The sequence below is a fragment of the Melanotaenia boesemani genome, chromosome 20, assembly GCF_017639745.1.
Source record: "Melanotaenia boesemani isolate fMelBoe1 chromosome 20, fMelBoe1.pri, whole genome shotgun sequence".
NCBI lineage: Eukaryota > Metazoa > Chordata > Actinopteri > Atheriniformes > Melanotaeniidae > Melanotaenia > Melanotaenia boesemani.
Genome location: NC_055701.1, coordinates 2,991,944 through 3,019,746, shown reverse-complemented (window position 1 = coordinate 3,019,746; position 27,803 = coordinate 2,991,944). Strand labels below are relative to the sequence as shown.

The 27,803-nt window shown below is 41.3% G+C and overlaps 3 protein-coding genes and 1 long non-coding RNA gene across 7 annotated transcripts in view; 2 read left to right on the top strand and 2 right to left on the bottom strand.

The window, feature by feature from the left end:
• Window positions 1-4,555, top strand: part of ccdc88c (coiled-coil domain containing 88C) — a 56,398-nt gene extending 51,843 nt beyond the window's left edge. For all 3 annotated transcript variants that reach the window (XM_041971436.1, XM_041971433.1, XM_041971432.1), the window contains exon 31: window positions 60-4,555. In XM_041971436.1, coding sequence (XP_041827370.1) covers window positions 60-821 — 762 coding nt within the window. In that variant the 3' untranslated portion in view covers window positions 822-4,555. The remainder of the gene's footprint in view (window positions 1-59) is intronic.
• Window positions 1-11,081, bottom strand: part of LOC121630900 — a 31,179-nt gene extending 20,098 nt beyond the window's left edge. The window contains exon 1 of the long non-coding RNA XR_006008616.1: window positions 11,041-11,081. This is a non-coding gene — a long non-coding RNA (uncharacterized LOC121630900). The remainder of the gene's footprint in view (window positions 1-11,040) is intronic.
• On the top strand, window positions 5,818-27,664 carry LOC121630899 (ovarian cancer G-protein coupled receptor 1). Its single transcript, XM_041971441.1, has 7 exons — window positions 5,818-5,943; window positions 20,703-20,927; window positions 22,553-22,702; window positions 22,860-22,993; window positions 23,238-23,460; window positions 25,246-25,426; window positions 26,386-27,664. Exons 2-7 carry the CDS (start codon window positions 20,832-20,834, stop codon window positions 26,823-26,825), a joined length of 1,224 nt encoding a protein of 407 aa, XP_041827375.1. The 5' UTR covers window positions 5,818-5,943; window positions 20,703-20,831; the 3' UTR covers window positions 26,826-27,664.
• The window catches only part of dglucy (D-glutamate cyclase), a 36,340-nt gene continuing 23,474 nt past the window's right edge, over window positions 14,938-27,803 (bottom strand). Inside the window, exons 16-17 of one of the 2 annotated variants that reach the window (XR_006008615.1) lie at window positions 15,693-15,777; window positions 14,938-15,003 (exon numbers count right to left, since the gene is read on the bottom strand). Coding sequence is in view for 1 of the 2 variants with exons in the window: in XM_041971440.1 (XP_041827374.1) it covers window positions 25,525-25,533 (9 nt within the window). In the remaining variant the exon portion in view is untranslated. Of the gene's footprint in view, window positions 15,004-15,692; window positions 15,778-25,444; window positions 25,534-27,803 lie in introns of those variants that run through there. The other variant, XM_041971440.1, reaches the window with a different exon arrangement.

Here is a 27,803-nt window from a genome sequence, read left to right as displayed (position 1 = left end):
CACAGTAGTCTCCTAAATCTGAGACGTTTAATCTAAACTTTCTTTTTTTCCCGGTCCAGGTGTCAACAGGAAGTAGGGAGGACCTGATGACCGATTACTTCACCAGAAGCCCCGCCCCTTCAGCTTCCACCGCCAGGGATCAGGTGACTCCCACCAGCTATGTCACACCCACCGTTCAGTCATCCAATCAGAGACCAGGACAGAGCGTGAAGCCCTCCCCCCGCCAACCCGTTGGCCAATCCCCTGCCTCGAGCCAGACCATCACCCAGAGAACTGGCCAATCACTGAGCAGAGCCTTCAGCCTGGCCTCTGCGGATCTGCTGCGCTCTAACGGACCAGACAGTTTCCGTGGAAACGACGGCTCTCCCGGACAGTCAGATGTGGTCGTTCGGCGGCAAGGGGGAGGGACAAACGGGCGCGAGCGGCCCCTGTCTGCTCGCTTTGCGGCGGGTCAGCACACCGATGGTGGCTTCCTGAATCCAACCATCCACCACTCCACCTCCCTCAACCTGCAGACGGAGAGATACGCAGAGAGGGAGCGGGACAGCAGGGCGGGGAGGACCCCCATCAGTCGGAACGGCCCCTCATCCCAGTACCACCATCGAGGAGAGGTCGCCATGGTAACACCTGTACGGGCCACACCTGCTGAGGTCTCAGAGTCCAGTGACGTCCTGAGGGAGGGGCGATCTGGAGACCCCGCCCACTCAAAGAAAGAAGGCGACAGGGTGCGGTGCAGCTCAGCGGAGCGTCCGAAGACGCCGGCTTCGCCTGACCCCAACAACGACCCGCAGACGGTGTGGTACGAGTACGGCTGCGTCTAACTCCTGCCCTCATCAACAATACGTTTTTCTAATGAGGCCAGGGCTCGGTCTAAGTCCTGGAAAAGCATCTCCAGCTTTTACAAACACCACCAGCTAATCTGGCTGATTAGAGTCTTCCTCAGGAAGCCTCAGGAGCTGAAAACTCACCTTATTAACACTACGGTGGTCTCTGAGGACGATGCAGTTCCCTCTAATTTATTCCCTCTGCTGATCATCACCACAAACTGCTTTTAAAAGCATCTTTTTTTTTTTTACATAAATTACTTCAGACCTGCTATATGCTACCAAACCTTCAATCATGTTTATGATTTTAACTCTTACAATGGCAGTTTGATTATTTGATCAGTTATTCATTTTTAAATAAAAACATGAATTAATTTCTTCATGAAGAATATTATAGGGGAGGGGTTTTGGTGGTGATTAGAGTCTAGAACCCATTCATTCATTGGAACAGAAGTAGTGATTTCTAACACTTTTATTGGATTCCACCAGATTCGTCCGTTTTCCTGTTGGAGGCCGATTTAGGAATTTTTGCCAGTTTTATCTATGGAACTGTTCGTATGAGAGAAAGAAATAATTTCTGATCGGCTTTTGCATTAGAAATTTTGCATGCACAAACAACTAGTAAAAATACCAAGAATTCCCTGCATCTGCCTCCAACAGGAAAACAACTGAATCTGGTCCAAATAAAATATTAAATAATATGTCCAATTAAAATTCTCACAATAAAAAAATGTTTTAAAGTTTATGACTCAGATTAAAATATGTAGTTTTATTGGAAGTGAATGGGACATTTTTGGCCACAAAGGCTACCAGAAGGAGTATCTGATACATGAAAATATGAACGCAATCAAATAAATTTAGCTTCTAATCTTCTAATCACCACCAAACTCCATCTTAAGTTAATTATGTAGAAAATAATCCATGTTATGTTTTTATGTAATACTGCTAATAATTAAACTGGCATTTAAAGGGTTAAAATCCCCAAAATGATCAAATGTTTTGTAGTTTAACAGGGTCAAAAATGCATCAGAATGTAAAAGGCATGAGATGCAAAGTAAAGAAAAACATGTCCTAAGAGGGCACAAGGGTCCAAAAAAAAGGATTCCCAGAGGCTGCAGGACTCTGGGAAGCCTGTCTGCAGGACTCTGGGAAGCCTGTCTGCAGGACTCTGCAGGACTCTGGGAAGCCTGTCTGCAGGACTCTGGGAAGCCTGTCTGCAGGACTCTGCAGGACCCTGGGAAGCCTGCCTGCAGGACTCTGGGAAGCTTGCCTGCAGGACTCTGCAGGACTCTTACACTAAGAGCTGGATCGTCGCTGAGCCGGGACTGAAAACGTTAAACCTGCTGCCAGCAGTTCTGCAGAACTGGATGCGACCAGAAGCAGCAGCGACTGAATGTATCACATGTCCTTTTTTCTGCTCTACGGAACAAAACACTGGAAAAGACAAGCGAGGCGGGAGGAGACGGGATGAGGGGTGAGGAGAAGGCAAGATGAAGAATAAATAGGACAGGAGGAGACAGCAGGAGCGAGTGGATAGATAAACAGGACAGAGATGGAGGGGCTCCTCCCTGGTAAATTACAGTCTCTCCCTCCATCTTTAGATTCTGTCCCAGCATGCAACACTCTGACACTTTACTGGAAATGTTGCTCGACCCGAGCAAACACTAGTCCCACAAACACACACACATTTATATATACACACACGTCGCAGAGGCTGTCCCTGAGGGGGTTGGTGGTGGCTTCACAAACCATCGAGCTGGACTTAATTCACGCACACTCTGACCACCGGAGGAAACCACTGCTGCTGCACGCTAAGCCAGAGCCAAGTGTCGGCCTCTGAACATAAAAACAGAAACATCCACGTGAGTGCAGCTGCTGCACGACTTCATCAGGATCAGAGGAAACCGTCTCCTGAACCAGCTCCTCAGTCTGTTTTCTCTTCAGCTGTGTAAACACACAACAAATATTCGTTGTTTTCCTGCACAGAAAATATTCACGTCTACATGTTTCCAGCACAGCTGCCATGTTTGCATCCATCCATCAAAACAAGATGATGCTGCTTGGGTTTCTCCATTTTTATTTTCTGTAATACCACACAACTTCTTCTCTACTGGGACCCATGTTGCCAGATCTTGTGACAGAAACAAGCAACCCAGTCTATAAAAACCAAAAGTTATATATATGAAAATAACTGATTTCACTAAAAATGGATCTCTGCAGCCCGGATAACATCAGAATATCTGCAGACGCCACATGAAGGAGCTTTTCAGGTCGAGTTGATCAGAAAAGTTCCCGAGCCAGACGTTTTAACCCTTTCAGGTCATTTTTTCCACCGTTTCTAGTTTAGCCTAACAACTGTTCTGGTTATGTTTCCCCGTACGGGAAGATGTTTGGTAAGAAAGCTTTTCTCTTCAAATTTCAATTTTTCTTTAAGGTCAGCAAGACAAATTTACCACCTTTTCACATAATTAGATAAAAAATTCCTCTCCCAAAAACTGGAATAAAATATTACATTAATACTCTTTTTTTCCAGATTGTTCCAACTTCAAAACTTTTAACCCTTTAAATGTGAATCACGTCACTGTTTTCTATAAAAACAAAGAAAACTAAATGAGATTTTCCATATTGCAGGTTAATGGGATGGACATTTTATTTAAAGAGCTGAATAATTTTAACTCATTTTAGTGGGTTTTAAACTGACCAAAGCTCCCAGTTTAATGTGTATTTTCTCTTCTAATATAAAACTCTGGACTTGTAATTAAATTGACGTTTGAAAAGGTTAAAATACTTTGAATAACCACATATCTGGTAGTTTTTATGGGAACTGAAGTTGATTAAAAGATGGTAAATCCATAAGTGGAAAGTGGAATAAAATATTTGTCATGTTGTTTACAGCCGTTCTTGGGAGACGACGTTTTTATCCAACCACCTGAAAAAGGTGCAAAAAAGAGAGATTGTATGAAACATCTGGGAAATAACCAAACGAACATTTTAGTAGCCGATGTCGCGCTTTATGATCCAGTTAATGTCTTAAAATCACATTTACACGAAGATTTACTCGTCAGCTGCAGGACAGATGAGCCTGCTGGACACAGGAGGATTTTAATCTGTAGAAGCTCAAAAAACAGAAAAATGACTGAAGTGGAAAAAGAAAGAAACCTGCAAACATCCAGAAAGCACTATAACGATGATGATGATGATGATGTCAGGAAGCAACACTGGAGGTGAGAAGATGAAGACGATATGCAACTAGCTAAGTTATTTTTCCTGCAACTTTTGTACCTTGTTTAGATTTTATGGTGAAAGAGGATTTTTGTAAATGTTGTAGTTAAATGTTTCATACCAAAAAATAAAAAAGATCTTTTAACTGGTAAAAACGCATATTTGTAGATTTTTAAAGGTTTTATGTTTGCATGTGAGGCATCGCAGCTTTATTACCTCCCAAAGCCCTGCAGGTTTAATCTCGATCCCCTTTCATATGAAACAAGGCTTGAGAAGCAGCTTCATGTTCGCTAGCATCTCCTTCCTGTGTCCACTCCCACAGGCGTGGCATCCACAGTGATCCCGCCTCCGCAGCATCACAGAGGAGAGAGATGATGAAGAGGAGGTGTTTCTGGCGTTTCCTGCTCTAACTGGAATGACTCCTTCACTAAGACTTTCTGGCTGCTGTGATGTGACTGAAGATTTCTGTAAAGTTTGTTTGATTCTGCAGAACAAAAACTTTTAATAAAGATTTTTAAACAGATTTTTCAGTGTTTACTGACGTTAAAATTCTACGTATGATGTAATAATTTACAGCTACAACATTTACGTCCACTTTATCTGGTCCACCTTCTAGTAGGGGTTGGACCCCCTAGATAATGTGACAGCTCAGATCATCTCCAGCTGCTTCTAGAACATGATGAGTTGGCCTCCACTGGCCTCCATCTATCACACCAAGAATTAAAGCAGTTCTCTAACTTCATGTTCAAACATCAGCATGATTGATCAGGTATCAGCTGAAACGAGGCTGCGTCCAGAGGTCTCCATCAGCTGCTCCGACCTTCACGCGCTTCCGAATTGTTCCAGTATGACGATGATGAAACTGGAGGGTTTTTTTTTCCTGTCAGGAAGTTTCTCTTGCATCAAACCTCCTTCACCACAAGACCTCTGCTCCTGCGTCACTCATGGTGAAAATCATTCAGATACTCAGATCAGAGCGTTTGTAAGTGTGTGGAGGTTAAACTGTGACTTTCTGAAGAGGAGTTTTAAGAGGAAATCACACACCAGTCAGACTTAACTCTTTACTGGCCAAACACAGCTCACACTGAAACACTTCCACAGAAACTCATTTTAATCCTTCTGGTCGCTTTAATTTCCTCCCCTTAAGTATGAAACCTTTTCAGGTTCATATTTCTTCCACTTTAATTATTAAATCAACTTATGATAACAACCAAATATGCAAGTATTCAAATTATTTTAACCCTTTAATGCCAATTTCATTCGATGTTGTCACTGATATAAACACAAAAAACGTTTTTATTTTTCCATAAAATTATTTTTGGAAGCAGTTTTGTGGAACAAAAGCTCCACTTTTTTCTGAAAATCATCAAGACTTCAGATGTTCAGGACTGAATTCTACAGCAGAAATAATTCATCACCGAAATGTTTGAAAAAATCCAAACAAAAAAGTTTTTTTTTTTTTTTTTTGCATCCAGACCCACTGAGACCAGGTCCCGTTGAAAAACTAGAACTCTGTAGTTAGTGACTGTAGAATAATTCAGGGTTGTTAAACTTTTATCGTTTAATGTGGTCTGAAGCCAAACAAAACAAATAGAAGGTTAATAATTGGCTGTCCTCTGTAGAATAAGTCCGTCCAGGTCTGAACGTCCTGGGTCTTGTAGTTTTTGAGGAGGACCGGGTCTAACAGACCAAAAGCGGAATCGTCTTTTATCTCGAATCAGGAACCAACTTCAACAATGTTCAGATTTGTCGTCTCGTTTTTAATTCGCGTGCACAATCTGCGCTTTTTTTAACGCACGCGCTCTGCAATGCGTGTGGGCGCGGGCGGTGCGTCGGGAGCGGGGACACGCGGCGCGGGCGCTCAGTTTGATGCGGACTGCCGGAGCGGAGCGACTCGGTAAGACCTGCTTTCTTTCAGCTTCTCTGAGCGGCATCGTGTTTATGGAGGTTCTGGACGCTGGTGGTTCAGGAGGGTCTGTTGAAGCTGGATGTGGATCATAGTTCTGGACTAAGCAGCTGAGGCGAGACGTAGCGCTGCTGTGGACACGTCTGGGTCAGAACTGAATCTCAGGTTATTGATTTATCTGAACTGTTGAGTCAGAAAGCTTCATCTGGAGCAGATTCATGTTTTATTCATGAGAACATGTGAGGACACTGCAGAGTGGCTGGTGGGTTACAGGTGGAGTTTTATCCACTGATGAAGGAATATCAGACATGTTGCTGTTGTGGAGGAAGATATTTATGGATCAGTGTTTTGTGTTGCTTTTAAAATGTTTGGTGGAGCCTGACATGACTTTAGGTCAGGCTGTTTGTGTTTTATGTTCTGAGATTAAATGAATGGACGAGCGAGTTAAAGAGTCGACTCTTCCACAGACGAAGCAGATTTTAGTTATTTCTCATAAATCAGTGATTTTGTGGAAGATTTAATGTTTTTGTGTCATCACTATTCTGAGCTAACCATTTTCAGGAAAGTAAAAACTGAGTGTGAAATTACTCCCTGTCTAATTTATCAGCTCCACTTCTTCAGCTTCCTGTTAAATATCTAACCAGCCAATCACATAGCAGCATGTAGACATGGTGAAGAAGACTTGATGAAGATCAAACTGAGCATTAGAACAAGGAAGAAAGAAGATTTAAGTAACTTTGAATGTGGCATGGTTGTTGGTCTGAGTATTTTCACACTCAACCATCTCCAGGGTTTCCAGAGAATGGTCTGAAGAAGAGAAAATATCCAGAGCAGCAGTTTTCTGGACCAGGATGTCTTGTTGATGTCAGAGGTCAGAGGAGAATGGACAGACTGGTTGGAGATGATAGAAAGACAACAGGAAGTCAGACCAACACTGGTTCCAACCAAGGTCTGCAGAACAGCATCTCTAAACACACAACAACAGCCTTGAAGCAGATGGGCTACAGCAGCAGAAGACCACACCGGGATCAGAATCTGCTGGAAACATCATGAAAACATGGATCCATCCTGCCTTGGATCAACGCTTCAGGCTGCTGCTGGTGTAATGGTGGGGGGAGATTTTCTTGGCCCACTTTGGGCCCCTTAGTACCAACGTGGCCCGGTTTAACCAGCACAGCCTACCTGAGTATTGTTGCTGACCATGTCCATCCCTTTATGACCACAGTGGAGCATCTTCTGATGCTACTTCCAGCAGGATAATGCACCATGTCACAAAGCTCAGATCATCTCCACCTGCTTTCTAGAACATGACCATGAGTTCACTGGACTCCAACGGCCTCCACAGCCACCAGATCTCAGTCCAGTAGAGCAGCTTTGGGATGTGGTGGAACGGGAGATTCTCATCATGGATGCAGCCGACAAACCTGCAGCAGCTGTGTGATGCTGTCATGTTAATATGGAGAAAACCTCTGAGGAAGGTTTCCACCACCTGCTTCATCTATCACAACAAACAAAATTCTGAAACAGTTCATCTGTCGCCTGGACGGAGATATTGTCAGGCCGTGATATAAAGTTGATTTTAAAGATGTGTTTAACCTGCTTTATCACCATAGCAACTGACTGTGAACGGTCTCCTGCTCCAGAGGAATTCATGTTCAGAGTTTCAGACTAAATCTGTCAAAGCTCCACCCTGTCTAGTTTTCCCAGATGGGGGAAAAACTAAATCTAAAAAAAATCTAATCATGTTGAAGTGAAAAGTGACTGATAAATAAACGTCAGATAACGACAGAAATTCAATAATTTAATTTTAAAAGTCTGAACTTATTGGATTGAATGTTGGTTGGTTGTTGGTGGTGACAAGTGATGCAATTCTTGACTAGACAGGAGGAAATATGAGACAGGCGCAGAATAGAAGCTGTTAGCAGACACCAGGAAGCAGCAATGCTAACATGTAGCATAGCAACAAGACTAGCAGGAAGCAGCAATGCTAACATGTAGCATAGCAACAAGACTAGCAGGAAGCAGCAATGCTAACATGTAGCATAGCAACATGACTAGAAGGAAGCAGCAATGCTAACATGTAGCATAGCAACATGACTAGAAGGAAGCAGCAATGCTAACATGTAGCATAGCAACAAGACTAGCAGGAAGCAGCAATGCTAACATGTAGCATAGCAACATGACTAGCTGGAAGCAGCAATGCTAACATGTAGCATAGCAACATGACTAGCAGGAAGCAGCAATGCTAACATGTAGCATAGCAACAAGACTAGCAGGAAGCAGCAATGCTAACATGTAGCATAGCAACAAGACTAGCAGGAAGCAGCAATGCTAACATGTAGCATAGCAACATGACTAGCAGGAAGCAGCAATGCTAACATGTAGCATAGCAACATGACTAGCAGGAAGCAGCAATGCTAACATGTAGGAAAGCAACACGACTAGCAGGAAGCAGCAATGCTAACATGTAGCATAGCAACATGACTAGCAGAAAGCAGCAATGCTAACATGTAGCATAGCAACAAGACTAGCAGGAAGCAGCAATGCTAACATGTAGGAAAGCAACACGACTAGCAGGAAGCAGCAATGCTAACATGTAGCATAGCAACAAGACTAGCAGGAAGCAGCAATGCTAACATGTAGCATAGCAACATGACGGGAGAAACTCAGCTAAAAGACTCCACCAAGCATCGGCATCCAAACCAAACACAGTTCATACCCCAGTAGTTCTATGTGAATGTAGAAACCATGAAAACATCTCTGTCCACTTTAGAGCTTCTGCTAATTTCTCTACACAAACAAGGAGTCACATGAAAGCAGAGACTCTGCTGGTTCCAGAGACGTCTGTCTCATCACGGTGGGACAGAAACTCTGGAGCTAGCAGCCAGAACCAGAAACCAGGTCTTACTGTTGCTGTTTGTGGTGAAAAGTTTTGATTCCAGCTCTAAAAACTCTGCTAACATGTTCTCCTATGACTCTGCCTTTGTTTACCATGAACCATGAAGGTCCTGCTGGTTTCCATGGAGATGAAGGAGGTTTTGCAGTGAAGGATTCACTCTTCCTATCATAGACTATGTTGGGCTTCACTTCTTTCTGGATCCTCATGGTGTTTTTAAGGTGAATGTGGGGCTGTCTCTGGATCCTCCTGACTCTGACCATTGATAGATGTGTCCATCTTCATCATCATCAGCTGATGGCTTCCTGAGATATTTACCTGCGTAACACCTCCATTAAAACACCTGGAAACCTGCTCATGTTCACTTTTACCTTCTACTGCAGCCAGTTCCTCATCAGACTTGACATTACTCGTTCCTAGGATGAACTGGGATGCTGTCCTCTGGTCTTCACTGAAACTAATGTGGTTTTCTTTTAGGATGAAACAGCCATTTACATCTTTGTGTGAATTTACTTTGACACAGTAACACGTAATTCTGACACTTCTGTAGAAATCTCACGCGTCTCAGCTTTCTGTAGAGATTAAAATACACACAACCCTTGTAGTTGTAAAGAAATACCATTTTTAAGATGTCATATCACACAGGAAGCAAAAAAACAGGCCTTGTGATGAAGAGACTGAATGACAACTGACCTGCAGCAACAAAAGGACCTTCTGCAGGGTGGTGTTTGTTTCATGTGGTTTCATGGTGTTTGTATTTTGTTCCCAATGCATGACTTTCTCCATAGAAAGTATCAGAAGCAGGTCTTTGGCTGCAGGTATTGTGATGCCGTTGGTTATATATGTTTTTTGTTAGTACATCTAGTAAATGCATCTACAAATGACACCTGACTCGAGTTATTTGAGGATGTGGAGGATGCCGAGCTTAGTTTTATACATTCTTGGTTCTCTAAATCCCGTTTGTAGCTAAGGTGGTGCAGCTCATTGCTCACTGCCGGCAACAACACCAGCAACAGCAGCAACTGGTTCTTTGGTCCACGTTCGGCTTTTAAAACCACGGACAGATACATGTTCAACTTCAACAGCTTAACTTTCTCTGTGTCAACATCTACAATAACACAGCTGCTCTGTTACATGCATGTTTGGTGGTGCAGCAGTGAAAAGGGTCCCCCTTCAGTTTCCCACTGAGCCTTGCTCCCAACATCGTTTAGACCAGGGCTACTCAATTCGGTCCTACGAGGGCCGCAATCCAGCAGGTTTTCCATGTATCCCTGCACCAACACACCTGAGTCAAATTAGGTGGCTCTAACAGCCAATCAGGTTCTACACAATGACTCATTAATTTGACTCAGGTGTGCTGGTGCAGGGATACATGGAAAACCTGCTGGATTGCGGCCCTCATAGGACCGAATTGAGTAGCCCTGGTTTAGACTGTTTAAAGGTGCAGTGCGTACGAATTACTGACATCTAGTGGTCAAGATAGATGTCATAGAAAAAACAAGCACAGTTGTAAATGGACGGTGGCCTTGACTACAGGTAACACGTGTAGATGCCGTTCTTCTATGGTCCTTTTAAGGTGTTGCTTATCCCAAACGATGCTCTAGCTCAGGGGTGTCAAACTCCAGTCCTTGAGGGCCGGAATCCTGCAGGTTTTCATTGTTTCCCTGATCCAACACACCTGGCTGAAATTAATGGGTTATTGTAAAGAAGTTGACAAGAAGCAGCTGGATCTGTGACTTTATTCAGGTGTGTTGGAGCACCTGCAGGATAGCAGTTCTTGAGGACCGGGGTTTGACACCCCTGCCCTACCAGCAGATCCTGTAGATGAAAATACTGCACACCATCATAATCCGAACATTTCACACTTAAGAACAGACGTCACTGATAAAACTTACATTCTTAGCTTCAGTATTTTTCTTTGATTTAAATTAAAATTGTGCAGTTTAAATAATTTATCACTACCTTTTATTGATACTATTATTTTTATAGAAACATATTTCACATGATGATAATCAGATGTTTTGGTTCCGCTTATTGGCAAAAAACAATTTAATAAAGTTTTATTGATGAATATTAGACTGAATAAACTTGACGTCTGGCGGCAGCACACGGCTTCCGATCGTCTACATGACTGAGCTTCAGCGCTCACGCATTCATGAACTTGAAACTGGAGTTAAAGTACTTACACTTACATAAGATCACTTTCAGATGAACATCATGGACTTCATCATCAAGATATTTCACTTGATTTTTATTAATATATTATAATATATTTTTTACTGATAACATTAAGTAGGTTTAAACCAGCAGTTTGAATTAGTTTCCAGTTTCTTTCATGTGTCCTGAGCTGCAGAGGATCATGAATTAATTTAAACTCTCAGATCGTGAAATCTGATTGGTTGACTTATTCTAAGTTACTACAAATCAATCCCAGACAAAAGCTCCCCGCAGAGCCGGTTCATTTATATGTTTAATGGTTCAATATATTAAATTACTCGGATTTAAAATACTTAGAAAAAAAAAAAATAAAATCAAGAATATTTCAGCATTTGTCTTCAACATTAGCCCCGCCCACCAGGTTTGATTGGCGAGTCTTACTAAATGACGCGCCGCTGCATTGAGACCATGAAATAAATGAAATGCTGAGAGATTTATATGTTAACCTAAAGTAAACATTTTGAACACACTACGCTCTTCCAACTTTGAAATGGGAGTAAGGAGCAGGAGGCGGCTGCAATATTTATGGTTTTTGAAGCGATGAAGCTGTATTTATGCATTTCATTGTGGTACTTTTCTCCCTCCATATCCAAGGACCTGAAGATGTGTAGGATGTAAAGTTAACATGAATTTACCCTCTAAAGCTGCAGTAATGTGCAGCACAACATCAACGTGAACTTTGCGCATCCTCGACCCATCGGCCGCTGCGATGCCCAAATCTACGGGAGGGAAAATTAACTCTGGAGTAACGGAGCAGGCATCAGATCATTTTCATCTCACTTCAGCATCGTTCCAGTTGATTTGCTTTAACAGAAAGTCATTAAAAGGACGGACTTTATCGGCTCTTTGTAAAATAAACTGGAAGAAACTTTCATTACAGAATAGGTGTTAAACAAATGACTAATCAGACATCTGAGGCTTTGTGAGATAAACCCGAGCAGATGTGAGGATGTGCTTCCGATGTGTTGAGTTCAGATTTCAGAGTTGATGAGGGGCTTAACGTGATTAATCTCCGCTTATCTGCCATGACTCACATCTGCTGCAGAGCATGCAGACGGTAAATCAACCCACAGCTGAGATAGAAGCTGATTTACAACCTGCTGGAGAATTTCCCCGGAGGAGGAAACCAGAGTCACTTCCATTCTTCATCATGAAGAAAAAAGGTTTAAGAATGAAGTGATGACAGAGAAAATAAGAAGGTGAAAAAGGTCTGCTAATATGAAGAATTCCTCGCTGGATGTGATGCATCCATCAAAGCATCCTCCCTCCTAGAGAGAAAATAAGGAGGCTGACATACTCTGATAAAAAGTACCGAGACTGGACGGGATGCATCTCTGGAATTTTCTGTCATTTGGGGAGTTTAATGGGATTAAGACCAAGAAAATCAAAGTTTTTAGCCACATCTTGTTCTGATTTGTAGGTATGAAACACCCTCCAAAATGGCGCTTAAAACAGTTTTCAGGTTTAGTTTATCACCACGGCAACACATACAGGAAACTGTCCATTGGTGCACTGACGGGAACTCATCCATTTGTCCTCAACATCCTTAGTCCACCATCTGGTTTTAACTTTTGAGCGTCTTCATGATGGATTTCTCAGATTAAAGCTGTAGATTCATGTTTAATCCAAAGCCAAAATTTACCCCTTTTACATGAGAAAGCTGCCATCAGTCAGAAAAGTGGAATGAGTGTTGCCACTGCTTAGTTTCATACGTTCAAAAGGCTCTCGCTGGTCCTTCTCACACAACTTTGTGTCCCGTCTGCTCTTCCTCTTTAAGTGTGCAGTATATCAAACGTGGCCCCAGGTTCATCCATCACATCCTGCTATAGTAGATGCAGACGGATCCAGACGCCTGCAGCATCTTCACAACTCAAGGGAACTTTCTGTCAAACCAGTATGCATTCTGACGGAGTCAGCAGATGTGGAGGCGACACATGGAGCTTCGGTTCTCTCTGTATGTTCAGTAGTTCTGACAGCTTTCAGGACACTGCCGAGCGACGTTAGTCCTGCAGGCTGAAGCTCATTTCTGGGTCTGAGCTGGTCGTCACTCTGCATCGCTGTGCATGAACCACGGGATGATGTGACCCCGTGAAGTCCTTCACCGTACTGTAACTAGTGTTTACTGCACTAAATCAAAGCCAGAAACACAAACTTCACAACAACTGCAGAGCTGTTACAAAACTCCTCGTTCCAGGAAGGAGGTGATGGTGGCGTTCCAGACTAGTTTACATCTGCTGTGTTACCCAGTTAAAATAAAGCCTTAACATCAGGATGATGTTACTGATTATAGGAATGAGGTGATGAATTCAGCAGTGAAGGAGCCTAATTTACAACCTGCTGCTGTTGCCATGGTTACTTTTGCCAGGTCAGTAATCAAGGAAAAGCATGGCATTGCTAAAGCCCCAGGGAGAGAAGGTATTGATCACAGGGTCATTTGTTAAGCAGCTGTTTCCAGGTTTAAAGTCTGCTTCCAGCAACACGTTACACTCCGTGTATGACGCTTATTAAAGACGCTGAAACTGTTTGTCTCCAACAAAGTTTAATCTCAAAAGAAAACTTGATAATTGGATCGTCTTACGAAATATTGTTCCTATTTTCTTGAGGACCCAACTTTAAGAAGCTGCTTATCTGCTGTAGATAATCTGTTCTTTAAGGAAAAAACTATCTGGACGTGTCTCTCCATACGTGCTGTCTGTATGAGGACGTCTGCAGAAGCTTGTTAGCTCAAAAACTGGAATCTAAATAGTTTTCTGCTCTTATGAAAAAACTTCACAGGAAACCTGAAGTTTGTTTTTCAGAAGGAACCTTTTCTTTGAACAAACAATGCTAATGTTGGGTATTAATTAACATTAGTCCTGATCCTGCTTCATTTTTTCTTCATATTTTGCTGGAACAACAGGGAATATTTGCAGAGATTTACTAAAATATCTTCAAACAAATAAAAATAAAAGTAGTTTTGAGGAGCTTAAAGTGAATATTTTTATTCTTCATGGATAGTTCTCCAGGATCCCTGAAGGCCTTTCTGAAGCTCTCTGAATGTTTTTGCCAGTTGTTCTAATGTTGAGGTCCAGGTTCTGGGGAGGATCCACCCCTCCATCAGACCTGTAGAAGTCTGGGTTCTGGGGAGGATCCTTCCCTCCATCAGACCTGATGAGGTCCGGGTTCTGCAAGGATCCATCCCTCCATCAGACCTGTAGAAGTCTGGGTTCTGGGGAGGATCCATCCCTCCATCAGACAGTAGATGGATCAGCTGAAGGTCCAGATATATCTCTCAGGTCCTGGTTCAGGTCTTTGCTGGATTTCAGTTCAGATTCAGATGTAGATAGTTTTTAGTCCTGACTCTTCTTTCGTCCTCTACGTGTCCAGTTTCTGCCTCCATGCTGAGAGAAGCCAAGTTTCCAGCTACCAGCTGTTTGGGAATCACCTTGTTACTGCTGAAATCCTGATTTCTGTCAGACTGTCTGATCTCTGCTGGTTTACAGATGAAACTTAAGACCTGGGAACACATGATGCGTCACTGTGACGGGCTGAAAGCTGACGTGTAGACAACACTAGTTCATTCCTGGAGTTTGGAGCCTTTTTTCTGCTTCAGTGATTCATGCTTTTTAATTCCTCACAGACGCAGCATTAAAAACATTTTCAAGTGCGGATGACTAACCACCTTGATAATGTAGAAATTATTTGACATATTGGATCTGAAACAATGTGAAGAAACATCAAGCTTACAGTGTTTGTGGGATAATTTAACTGTAATTATTCCACTTCTTTAGACCAACATCACAGCTTAATTCTCCAAACATCTTCCCCAGCTGGTGTGGAAACTTTTAAAACACCATCCTGAACATGGAGCAAAAAAGTGGTTTTAGATCCACCAGCAGCAGAATCTCACCTGCAGATCTCTCGTGTCTGGCAGGTCGTCGGGTGTTCACGCAGAAATACTGCAGAGGAAATTTAACTGTCATTATTTTCATCAGTTTACTTATAAAGTTCTTTAACACCAGTCACAGCTGAACCAGGTGCTGCACAACTAAGGAAGATAAAAAAAAAACAAAAAATAAAATGGACAAAATATAAGTAGAAATATAGAAGAAAATCCAGATATATAAAAATACTAAAATAAACCACTGACTCTTGAGGAATGCTCAGCAGATCCAGCTTTCATCTGGCTGAGGTTTGAAAAGGACAGCGAGGGAGAACGAGAGAGAAAGATGCTGCTTGTGGTTCAAATCTGCGGTTCGATGCTTTTACACCATGTCATTAAAAAGAGCCATTTAAACATGACACCCAGCCAAAGTAAAGAAGAATGGCTGGAGGTCATAACAGGAGGCTTTTCACTGTTTCACAAGTTCACAGAGAAAAAAACCATCTTCACCAGTAACTCAAGCCTGGAGATCAGACTTGATATCACAGCTTCATGAACGTGTTCAAGAAAACACAGACGTGCTTCATCAGAGCATTTTAGTTTAATACAAACATGTGGACGAGTCCTTAATGGGTTTTAAAAATGAGGCATGAACATTAAATATGTTTGCAAGGAAGCAAAGAGAAGTTTACATAAAAAATGGAGAAAATAAATATAAAACCAGTGTGACAGTAAATAAATGCTGAAAAAGTAAAAGTTTCTTACCAGAAAACAGCAGGAGGCAGTTTCAGGGGAGGACAGCTCCTCAGGGAGGTGATTAACTCAACACAGGTGTGGATTAATCAGCGACCTGAAAACAGGAAGTAAAGCTAACAAGAGTAGAGATTTTAAAAATAAAACAGGAAGTTTGCAAAAGCCTAAATTAATATAAAAGATCTCTCATTAAATATATTTAAACACTTTATCAGGTCCACCCCCCAGAACTGCTTTAATCCTGGTGTGATAGGTGGAAGCAGGTGGTGGAAACCTTCCTCAGAGGTTTTCTCCATATTAACATGACAGCATCACACAGTTGCTGCAGGTTTGTCGGCTGCATCCATGATGAGAATCTCCCGTTCCACCACATCCCAAAGCTGCTCTACTGGACTGAGATCTGGTGGCTGTGGAGGCCGTTGGAGTCCAGTGAACTCATGGTCATGTTCTAGAAAGCAGGTGGAGATGATCTGAGCTTTGTGACATGGTGCATTATCCTGCTGGAAGTAGCATCAGAAGATGCTCCACTGTGGTCATAAAGGGATGGACATGGTCAGCAACAATACTCAGGTAGGCTGTGCTGGTTAAACCAGGACACGTTGGTACTAAGGGGCCCAAAGTGGACCAAGAAAATCTCCCCCCACCATTACACCAGCAGCAGCCTGAAGCGTTGATCCAAGGCAGGATGGATCCATGTTTTCATGATGTTTCCAGCAGATTCTGAGCCGAGCTTCTGAATGTGGAGCTGAAATGGAGACTCATCAGACCAGCAACGTTTCTCCATCTTCTATTGTCCAGTGTTGGTGAGTGTGTGTGAATTGTAGCCTCAGTTTCCTGTTCTTAGCTGGCAGGAGGCACCCGGTGTACTCACAATGTGATTGGCTGCTTAGATATTTGTGTTAATAATTAAGCAGGTGTTTGTTTTAATGTAGGTTAGAGTGTAAATGGTTTTTGAGGAGCTTCTGCTGTGAAAGATGTTTCATGTCTGGATTAAACAGACCCTGGTGGCTGCTTGTAGGATGAATCCTGAGTAACTGTCTTTATCTTCAGTGTTGGCTTTGTGAGATAAAAGTTGTGTGGAGGGTGGATTCATATAGATTCAGCCTTTATTACAAATAAAAGTGTTTATTGGAAAGATTTTTGGTGCTTTTTGAATCATGTTTTCCAAAGCAATATTTATCTTTGTAGGTGAGGTTACCTGTAACTTCATTAACTTAACTGTACTAAAGGTTCAGGTGAAGCTTTAAAAAAGCTCATTAGGAGGGATTAGTGACAGCCGAGCTGATGATCTGGTGTGGAAAGAAAAAGCTCCTTCAACTTCCGCTTAATCTGCTGTAAATGCTCATGTTTTATTTCCCCGCCGACTCCACCGACAGCATCACTTCAGATGAGATGGAGCTCACGTTCATGAAGCAGATTTAACAGAAAAACAGGAACTAGATGAAGACGCAGTCAGACACGTTAAAGATGAAAACAGTTTTAACCCTTTCTGTGTCGGAGTTAAAAGACAGAGGAGTGGAAGTGGTGAGGGATGGCGAGTTTATGATGGAAGTAAATTTACTCCTCTTTTTTGTATATTAAATGAGAATTGACAAATAACTGAGAAAGTACTTTATCTTTATCGGTGCTAACCACTACACCACTGTGCAGCCCTAGAAGGTCGCCGGTTCGAACCTCGGCTGGGGGGAGGTTCGAACCTTGAGGGCGGTGGCCTTTCTGTGTGGAGTTTGCATGTTCTCCCCGTGTATGCGTGGGTTCTCTCCAGGTTCTCCGGCTTCCTCCCACCGTCCAAAGACATGCATGATAGGTTAATTGGTAAATTCTCTCTAGGAGAGTGTGTGTGAATGGTTGTTTGTCTATCTGTGTCGGCCCTGCGACAGACTGGTGACCTGTCCAGGTGTACCCTGCCTCTCACCTGTTAAAATGCTGGGATAGGCTCCAGCTCACCCGCGACCCATAATGGAATAAGAGGTCAAGATAATGAATGAATGAATGAATGAATGAGTGAATGAATGAGTGAATGAATGAGTGAATGAATGAATGAATGAATGAATGAATGAGTGAATGAATGAATGAATGAATGAGTGAATGAATGAATGAATGAATGAATGAGTGAATGAATGAGTGAATGAATGAATGAATGAATGAATGAATGAGTGAATGAATGAATGAATGAATGAATGAATGAATGAATGAATGAGTGAATGAATGAATGAGTGAATGAATGAATGAATGAATGAATGAATGAATGAATGAATGAGTGAATGAATGAATGAATGAATGAATGAATGAGTGAATGAGTGAATGAGTGAATGAATGAATGAATGAATGAATGAATGAGTGAATGAGTGAATGAATGAATGAATGAATGAGTGAATGAATGAATGAATGAATGAGTGAATGAGTGAATGAATGAGTGAATGAATGAGTGAATGAATGAATGAATGAATGAATGAATGAATGAATGAATGAGTGAATGAATGAATGAGTGAATGAATGAATGAATGAATGAATGAATGAATGAATGAGTGAATGAATGAATGAATGAATGAGTGAATGAATGAATGAGTGAATGAGTGAATGAGTGAATGAATGAGTGAATGAATGAGTGAATGAATGAATGAATGAATGAATGAATGAATGAGTGAATGAATGAATGAATGAATGAGTGAATGAATGAATGAATGAATGAATGAGTGAATGAATGAATACTTTATCAGCTGTAAAAGTGTTGTTACGTGCACTTTCTCTGTAATCTGCTTTGTATTTGTCTTTCTTTCTTTTCAACCATGTCCTGTCAGGTCGATATGGAGACCAGAAAATGAGAATTAATTAATCTATTTAAAAGACACAATGCATATTAATGAACTTAAAAATGTAAATGTACCAGAATTAGCCAGTGGCTACTTTCCATCTGAAGGAAATAGAGCAGCAGAGACACGTGAGCTGCATGTCTGGTTTGAGTTTTGTTTTAAATATTTTGAATGTGGTTCAGTCTCTATTATCAGTTGGGATGATGTTCCAGATTTCAGCTCCTTTAACTGATACCTCACCTTTGGTCTGCAACCTGGCGTCGTACCTGCAACCCCTCCGATCTTCTGCCCTGTCTGTAGGAAAATAGAGAAATTCTACATGAACAGACACATTTCTGTTCATAGACGATGATGCCGACCACCACGTGTTTGATTTAAAATGAAACACTGAAACAACAACAAACGTCTCAACCCGCCGGACTCAATCAGCTGATCGATGGCGTCAACATCACGTGCACCGTCGTGTAGGCATATGAGCTCCTACATAATGACGGGGCACAGGTTTGGTCTTGTCTTTTGTCATGACACATGAATAAAATGTTTTGGGTTTTGTAGCTTTGAATGGTGATGAGACCCCCACACAGAGAGAGTCCATGTAAAATCTTAAATTTTATTTTAAAATTTAGGATCTGAAGTGTTGGGCAATGATGAAAGGAATAAAACTTCGAGGAGAAATTAGATGATGCTTCACATTTTTATTCTTCTGGAATAACCCAAGTTTGATTCTTTAAAATATAAAAGAGAACCTTTGAGACTAAAATGGACGAGACATCAGAGTTTATTTTTATTTTTTACTCTGTCGCTCTTTTTAGGGTCAGAATAAGCTTTGTTGTAACAGGAATCATTGATCCACCAAGTAAATGAAAAACTACTTGGTAAAAAAGTCCAAAGTTTCATAACTACGTCTCATAAGTTGAGATGGACGTGCACAGCCTCCTCTTTAATCCCAGGTCGCTGACTTCTTTCTTCTCCAGCTTTTTCTGCATGAAAAGTTTAAACTGATTATGTTTCTGAGAGGTTTAAAGAGCAAAATATGGCAAAATAAATACAGAAAAAAATATCATTTATGAGCGATTGTTGCTTTTTCTGCCTCCACATGACAGAAGGACGTTTCCTTAGAAAAATGTATGAAATATCAATTTTTCAAACTGTTTTCGTAAAACATCTGACTGTGTTTTCCAGTGAAGATTTAGTTTAATTCATTTATAAAACTAGTTAACAAGGACTGGTTAAAAAGTTCAAAAAGTCCAATTAAATACACTCCATTCATAAAATACATTCAATAAAGTTTATTTCAATCTTTCTTCAGTATTTTTTAATAGTTTAGTCTAATTTAAATGCATTCCAGTTCAATCCGATTTATTAACTCAAACCACTTATTTATTAAGATACGGACCAATTCATTTCTATTACATACAGTTATTTTTAATTAATACAGGGCATTCCAGTGTAACTAATTTAACTTCAAATAAATGTAGTATCATTCAGCCCATACTGGACCAGTCCATCGTAATTTAGTTCAATTAATGGTATTTAAATTTGGGCCAGTTCAGCCTGATCATGATCCTATTTAGTCCAATTAATCTGAATTAATGCACTCCAGTTTAGTCCAATTCAATTAAATTCAATATGATTATAATCTGTTTCAACAGTTTTAAATTAGCATTGTGACAAATAGTCATTTAAGATTTTAATTTAACTGATTTCAATTTAATACATTTCACTGAAATGAAACACCAATGAGTCCAGTTCAGTCCAATAAAAACCCAGTTCAACACAGTCCGGCTCAGCAGAACAGATTCCAACTTTAGACATCTACTTAAAACCCTGAACATAATGTTTGTTTTTTTGTGTTTATCGGACTTTAAGTCACACGTCGAGCTTCTGGTTGTTTGTGTTTGAGTAAAGACCAAAGATCTAGTTTTTTTTATGTAAAATGGCTCTACAGCTGCCACCCATACCCGATCTGCCTTTAGTAAAAAAACGGAAATCACCGAGATCAGGGCGCATGAACAGGAAACCCACAAAACATTTCTTCACTTTAGATTCTTAGAGCAGAATGAAGAGAAGTACCTCTGAAGGTTTCATGATCAGCTGCCATCAGTTCCTGCTCAGCAACATTTAACATCGTCTATGTCCAACCCCACCCCCATCCCTGCATCCCCGGCCTGGAGACGTCACTAAAACTGGACTCTTCTGTTTTCCACAGCGGCCAAATGACTCCCGGATGAGACCTTCATCCTCCACCAGATGAGACGCAGAGACCTCCATCCAACATGAAGATTTCTGTGTGTGTGGTCATATCGCGTCATGCTTAGGATGCAGTAGTACGAGCACGATGGTGTCCAACATGTCTGAGGATGTGATAAACTGCAACATCAGCCATGAAATCCATCAGTACCTCTTCTCCTGTGTCTACATCCTGGTGTTGTTGGTGAGTAATAATGTGGTCGCAGCAGAAAGCCCAGTTCCTCTCTGAAGTTCCTATTTTAGTACAAGCTTTGAGCAAACTGTGGTCATATTCAGCTTCATGTCACAGAACTAAAACCCTTCTTTTATATTAGTGAAGTTAAAAAAACACAAACGAGTCCAACGAATCACGGACATTGTAGGTCATTAGGGACAATTTTGTCCTTTTTCCCTCAATTTTTGGCCATTTTAAACGTGTTTTCCAACATGGGATGACTTTTTTTAAGAAAGTGTTTCTCTTGAAAAATGTAATTTATATTCTCTTAAAGGTCAAGAGGTACAAACTGACTTTTTTTTATGTCACATTTATAACTTACAACCCTTATGAGGACAAAAAAACTCCCGGAAACAGCTATAAACCTTACAGATTAATACTCTATCCCACTTCTCCTTTTGCTTAAATCAACTTCACTGCTAATAAAAAATACCAAATATGTAACTACTCCAATTAATTGACCCCTTTAAATAATAACATATAATTGTTTTTATAGCAGCCGTAGTCCTGCAGTTTTCAATGTTTCCCTGCTGCAACACCCACATTAATGAGTCATTGTGCAGAACTTCATGGGCTGTTGAATCCATTTATTTTTGATTCAGGTGTGTTGGAGCTGGCACACATTGAAAATCTGCAGGGCTGTGGCCTGGCCCGAAGTCAGGACCATTTATGGGCATTTTCTGGTGTTTACCTGCAAAATAGGGCCACCTGGTCTGTCCTTTTACCTCTCTGAGAGATTGTTTTTCTCCTGTCTAAGAGGAGAGAAATGAATAATTTTAATTAACTAATTTAAAACGATTCCTAAGAAGTAGGGCTGGGCGATATGGCCTAAAAATAAAATATCTGATTTTTTATGACCAATTTCGATTTCCGATTTTAATCTATTTTTTTCTTTTCTTTTATAAAACATAAATAAACTTATTAAAAACATTTATTTGTTTATATAGATGAATGTCAGCAAAAATAAAGCATATAATGTCATAGCTTTTCCACCTTAAAAACGACTTCATATCTTACATAGAAATATGCAACACAATGCATCCGTGATCTCTTTCCATCTGGATCCTCATCATACAGGATCCACTGCAGGAATAATTCCCCAGATGAAGGTTGTCTCTTAACTCGAGTTTGTGGGCTAAAGTTGACTTCTGCATCTCGTAGAGAGCAGCATTTCTCACTGCAGTTATACACACAGCTAAATCCCAGGCATGAGTGAAGGATCACTTCACTGAAATCTGTCAGACAAACACCGTTCTGGTGTGCAGGGAGGGCGAAGTCTGCTGCTAACTAACTATGGAAAAAAATCCAGATTTTCATAAAAATAAATCTCCAGAAATGGAAAATTCGATTTATCGATTTTATTGTTTAATCGCCCAGCCCTAATAAGAAGATATATTAATGAACAAAGTTCAGTGTTCTAGAAATCTGAGGTGATTAAAGGCAACAAGTAGAGTGAAAACAGAGCTTCTGTACAACAGTTAGAGGGATTAAGAGCACTGTTCAGCTTCACGTTTATTAGTAGGACTGATATAATAAGATAATGTAAGAAATGGAAGCTGTGTTCAAAGAGAATAATTCATGTTGTTTGGCTGTAGGTTGGTGTTCCGGCCAACATGTACTCTCTGTACCACGCTGCTCTACAGCTGAAGCAGAAGAACGAGCTGGGGGTGTATTTGCTGAACCTCACCGTGTCGGATCTGTTGTACCAAGCTTCTTTACCGCTGTGGCTGCAGTACATCTTTCAGGTAGCGTTAGCATCATCTTCAGCTCTCACTTATGATATCAAAAGAGACGTAAAAACTACCTTTAATTAAATAAATGTGTGTACTGCTGAAACTTTGGCTGTACTTCCACGTGCAGCTGGTGTTTCTATCAAACACTATCTTATTTTTGGTGTTTCAGGGCGATAACTGGAGTCACAGAGAATGGTTGTGCCAGCTCTGTGGTTTCCTGCTCTATGAGAACATTTACATCAGCATCGGCTTTCTGTGCTGCATCAGTCTCGACCGCTACCTGGCTGTGGTCCATCCTCTGAGGTAAAGTTATACAGCCTTAATTTCTTTACACTTTGTTTTCATTGGCTGCTTTCTGTTCTTGTCCAGCCCTTGTACCTGATTATTTTCAGAGGAATATGTTTAATTTCTAGAATTGTATAAACTCTGCTTTGCATATCAGTGCCCTCATTTTCTGTGTTCTTGGTTATATGAGGAAATGAGAGATGTCTCGAGATGACTGAACAGTTTTTTTTGCATGGCTGGTGTCTTGCTTTGTCATCTCCAGGTTCACCTCTCTCCGCTCTATGAGAGCTGCTTGGCTCGTCAGCGCCCTCATCTGGCTGAAGGAGATAGCAGTCGGTGTCGTTTTCTTCCACCATAAAGAGCTGAGCCGAGATGGCAATAACCAGTCGGTGTGCTTCGAGCACTACCCCATGCAGCCATGGGAATACCCGATCAACTATTACCGCTTCTTTGTAGGCTTCATATTCCCGCTGGCCATCCTTTCGGTACGATGTCTGCTTTACAAGCCCTCTTTTGCTCTTATAGAGAAAAAAAGTCATGTAGAAATATATTTGTCACATCAATACAGTGCAAGTATAATGTATAAAATCCTCTTAAAACTACACCATTTACAGCCGGTTCAGCCCTGCATCCATGAGACTTCTTACTAGGGATGGGCATTTTAGGTGATTTTTGAAGTCGACTGGTCAGTCTTTTCAAAAATGATTTGTTGATTTAGTTGTTTAGTCGTCATTGAAAAAAAACTTCATGTTTAGCATGTATAGGAGAAAGAAGGTCAGGGAGACGGGATTGCTTTAAGGACCGCCTGCTATGCTATGCGAGCTAAACACAGAGTTCAGCAACAACAGAAGCAGCTATTTTCCTCGTCCTTTCATCTGGTCTTTTTGCTCCTGAAGCAACATTTCTGAGGCTTTTGTAACCATACCGGTCTGGTCTGTAGCCTCCACTATCGGTTAAATCTGCTAAAAGCTGCTAAACTTTCCGCTTCCACACCGAAGTCTGGAGGCAGAGGAGAGGGGATTCCTCCTGGGTGCAACTGCAGCTAGCTTCAGGGTTTTACTTTACCCGGCAGCAGCTAGCAGCAGCTAGCAGCAGCCGCTAGCAGCAGCTAGCAGCAGAGTTAGCTCCCTTCACTTTACCCACTAGTAGTGGAACAGACATAGGACTCTGCTGGAACTAGCAGAGCTGTGTGGTGTTTATTGCTAAAGCTGGTAGCAAAACATTCACCGCTAAACAAGAAATTTCTCACTGTGACTTCTTCTGCCCTTAGTTCCCCCCTCTCCAGCTCATCACTTTTAAAGGGGCCATGCTGTTCTTTTACACAGCGCTGTAAACATCACCATGTCTCTGCATACCTGAGACATTACTCCAAACAAAGTGTCAACTTTGAAATAATGCAGCTGATTTTGCATGCTGTTTCGACTAATTAATTAGTCAACTAGTCATGCGCATCCCTAGTCCTTACCAGACGGCAACCTTGGCCAGTAAAATGTGAAGCCTATGCGAAAGTGCAAAAAATTGCAGTTCACCCCTCATCCACTAGGGGCTGGCTTCAAAACAGAGTCAATCCTGGCTTCACTTTTATTTTGGTTCATTTTGTTTTTGACCACTCACTGCTTGTAGTGGCTGGATGCCAGTCTGTCTCTGGGGTGTGGGTTTGTGTTATGAGTGCACAGACGACGTAGCCTACGTCGTCTGTGCACTCTGAAGTGTGTAGACCCTGATTTGGGACACAGCTACCATCTGAGATCTATTTAATTTTTCCAGTAAAAACTGGGCTCAATATGCTGTTGTATACAATCTGACAGTTGTATTCTGCCCCCTGGTGGACACCTTTGTACTACAGTAATTTTGAAACGGTAATAAACTGTACATAAAAGCAAATTATTATCAGGATAAATGCGTTCAAATGTATTCACCCTTATTGAGATATTGTTTCTTTTTCTTTATTTTATTATTGTCATTAATTCATTTATTCGTTTTCAATACCACTTATTCCAATTCAGGGTCATGTAGAAGCTGGAGCCTATCTCAGGAATTAGTGGGCGAGAGGCAGGTTACGAGTCACAGGAACAACACAGCGAGATGAACAACCACTCTCACTCACTTCTAGGGAGAATTTATAGTTAGCAGTTAACCTAACATGCAGTCTTTGGACTGTTGGAGGAAGCTGGAGTAACTGGGGAGAACCCACTCGGCTTAAACAAGAAAAAAGAGAGGAAGTTAAAAAAGAAGAGGAGATATAACAAACCTGCTTTTTGCTGTTGCAGATCAGCTACCTGTGCGTTCTTCGAGCGGTGGGTCGGAGCGCGGGGACGCAGCCGGACCAGAAGATGAGGATCAGACAGTTAGTCAGCAGTACCATCCTCATCTTCCTCGTCTGCTTCTCCCCCTACCACATCTTCCTGCTGATTCGCACCATGCTGGAGCGGGACTGCACCTTCATAGAAAGTACTGATTCACTCAAAACACAACTAAAGATGAAAGCATCTGGATCTTAGCAGCACCCCCCATCTTTTTTTAGTTTTATTGCAAACCTGACAGTACTTTCAGTGCATCTGTGTAGGTGACAAGGGAAAAAAACACACACACAAAATGGAAAGAAGAGAGGAAAAAATAAAAGTAATATAGAAAAGGAAAGAATCCAAAATAGATTATGGAAGTCTTGAGTGTGATATTATACACAGCGGTGTTGGGTATTAATCATTAATGGGAGATAATAGTAATACATTATAACTTTGTGTGTGTGTGTGTGTGTGTATCATACTTTGTCATTACCATGTTTGCCTCAATGACAAACAAGAAAATAAAATGATACAGCTGTATATTTATGAAATATTTATATCCTAGAAATATGAATATTATTATATTATTTTATTATAATTCATTTTAGGAATAGATCAAAATAAAATGAAAAAGTAAAATTTGATTAGGAAATAAATCATCAATGTCTGTAGAAGTAAAATACTGTATGTGAAAAACATGCAGTTTTTTTTATATTTTTATTCTTGCATGGAAGTGTTGATGCTGAAATAATTTAGAAATCAAAAGATGGTTAAAGGACAGGGTGTTACTGCCACTGAAGGTCGGATTTTTATTTCATCATTATCTCTTCTATGATTGAAATATTTAATTAGCTCAGAATATCAGAAAGTTTTTGTGATTGTTAAAACTAGTGCCCACAGTAATGATCAGTTACACCTAACGTGCATTGTGTGCAGATTTTATGTTTTATACTGAGTGATACGTCTTCTATTAATGGTTTTATAATGAAAACGTTCTCACCGGTGATGTCCAAAGATTCCATTTGGTTTGTGATATCCTGACGTGCTATTGGTTAATAATAGATAATATTTGGAAATGACCTTTTTTTGTTGTCTAATTGGCATTATTTTTTTTTTATATTCCAGGAATATTTAACTACTACCACCTGTCGCTGCTGCTCACCACCCTGAACTGCGTGGCCGACCCGGCGCTCTACTGCTTCGTCAGCGAGAGCGCCCGCCGCGGCCTGTACAGAGCCTTCATCCGCCCCGTTGCCAGGATGCTCTGCTGCTGCTGTCGCCGTGGCAACGCCAGCCCCAGCAACCCGGCCAACGACTCTCACGAGGTGGCCACCGACGAGAACAACGCCCACCCGACGGTGACGCTGCTCACGCACACGAGCACGCACAACGTGAACTCAGACGCTGCCTCCAAAAACACGACTGTAATCACGCAGACTGGCAGGAAAACGGTCATCCCGTTAATCGCACAAAACAACAAACACAAGTCCAGCTGTTTGACAGCTGTGGAGGAGCAGCGGCAAACGACGGAGAGGACTGACGTGGCCGAGACGAACGCCTGCTGAAGGTCTCAGGACCAGACAGGAACCTCAGACAAGTGACAGAAAATACACAAAACGCGAACAAACTGACAGCAAACGTGGCAGCAACGCTCCCCTCGAGCAGCGTTTACATGATTAGTGTTCATTATGAGGACAACTTGAAGCTGATACGGAAACTGTTCACATTTCCGGTTTGTACGCGCGGGAGCAGGAAGAAAGATGACGATGCAACAGGAAGTTAGCGCCAGAAACAAACTCGTGGTACCTTTAATAAAAACCTAAGTGCTTACGATTATGGTTCATGAATCCCAAACTAACGTGTTGTTATGGTGGCTGTGAGGTGACAAACAAAACAACAAAATCAATATTTTTAGAAAAGGCAAGAGAGAAAACAAAACTGCAAACTGTCTGAAGGAAAAGTGGCATTTTCAGGAAACATGTTTATTTATTGTTTTGGGTTTTTTTTTATTTAAATGAAATGCCAATGTTTTGTGTGTTTTCTCTTATTTTCTGATTTGTTGCTGTAATTAAATTTTGGTTCTTTTGTTATGTTTCGTACCTCAGCTTCTCTGAACTTTGTTGGTCAGTTATAAATCATTAATAATGGGATGATGTGCTACATTTCTGTCCATGTGAACACAGAAACAACCTCATAGGCATGCAAGGAAACCCTTATTTTTTATGGATGCAACCACATTGGAAAAATGTTTACAAATAAATGTTGAGCTGCACATAAAGCTCTAAAACTTTTAACTTCATATTCATCCTACACTCCCCACCCACATCATCAAGTCCACCAACTAGTAATGGGTTGGACCCCTTTTTCCTCCAGAACTGCCTTCATTTTTGGTGTGATAGATGGAAGCAGGCGGTGTAAACCTTCCTCAGAGGTTTTCTCCATATTGACATGACAGCATCACACAGTTGCTGCAGGTTTGTCGGCTGCATCCATGATGAGAATCTCCCGTTCCACCACATCCCAAAGCTGCTCTACTGGACTGA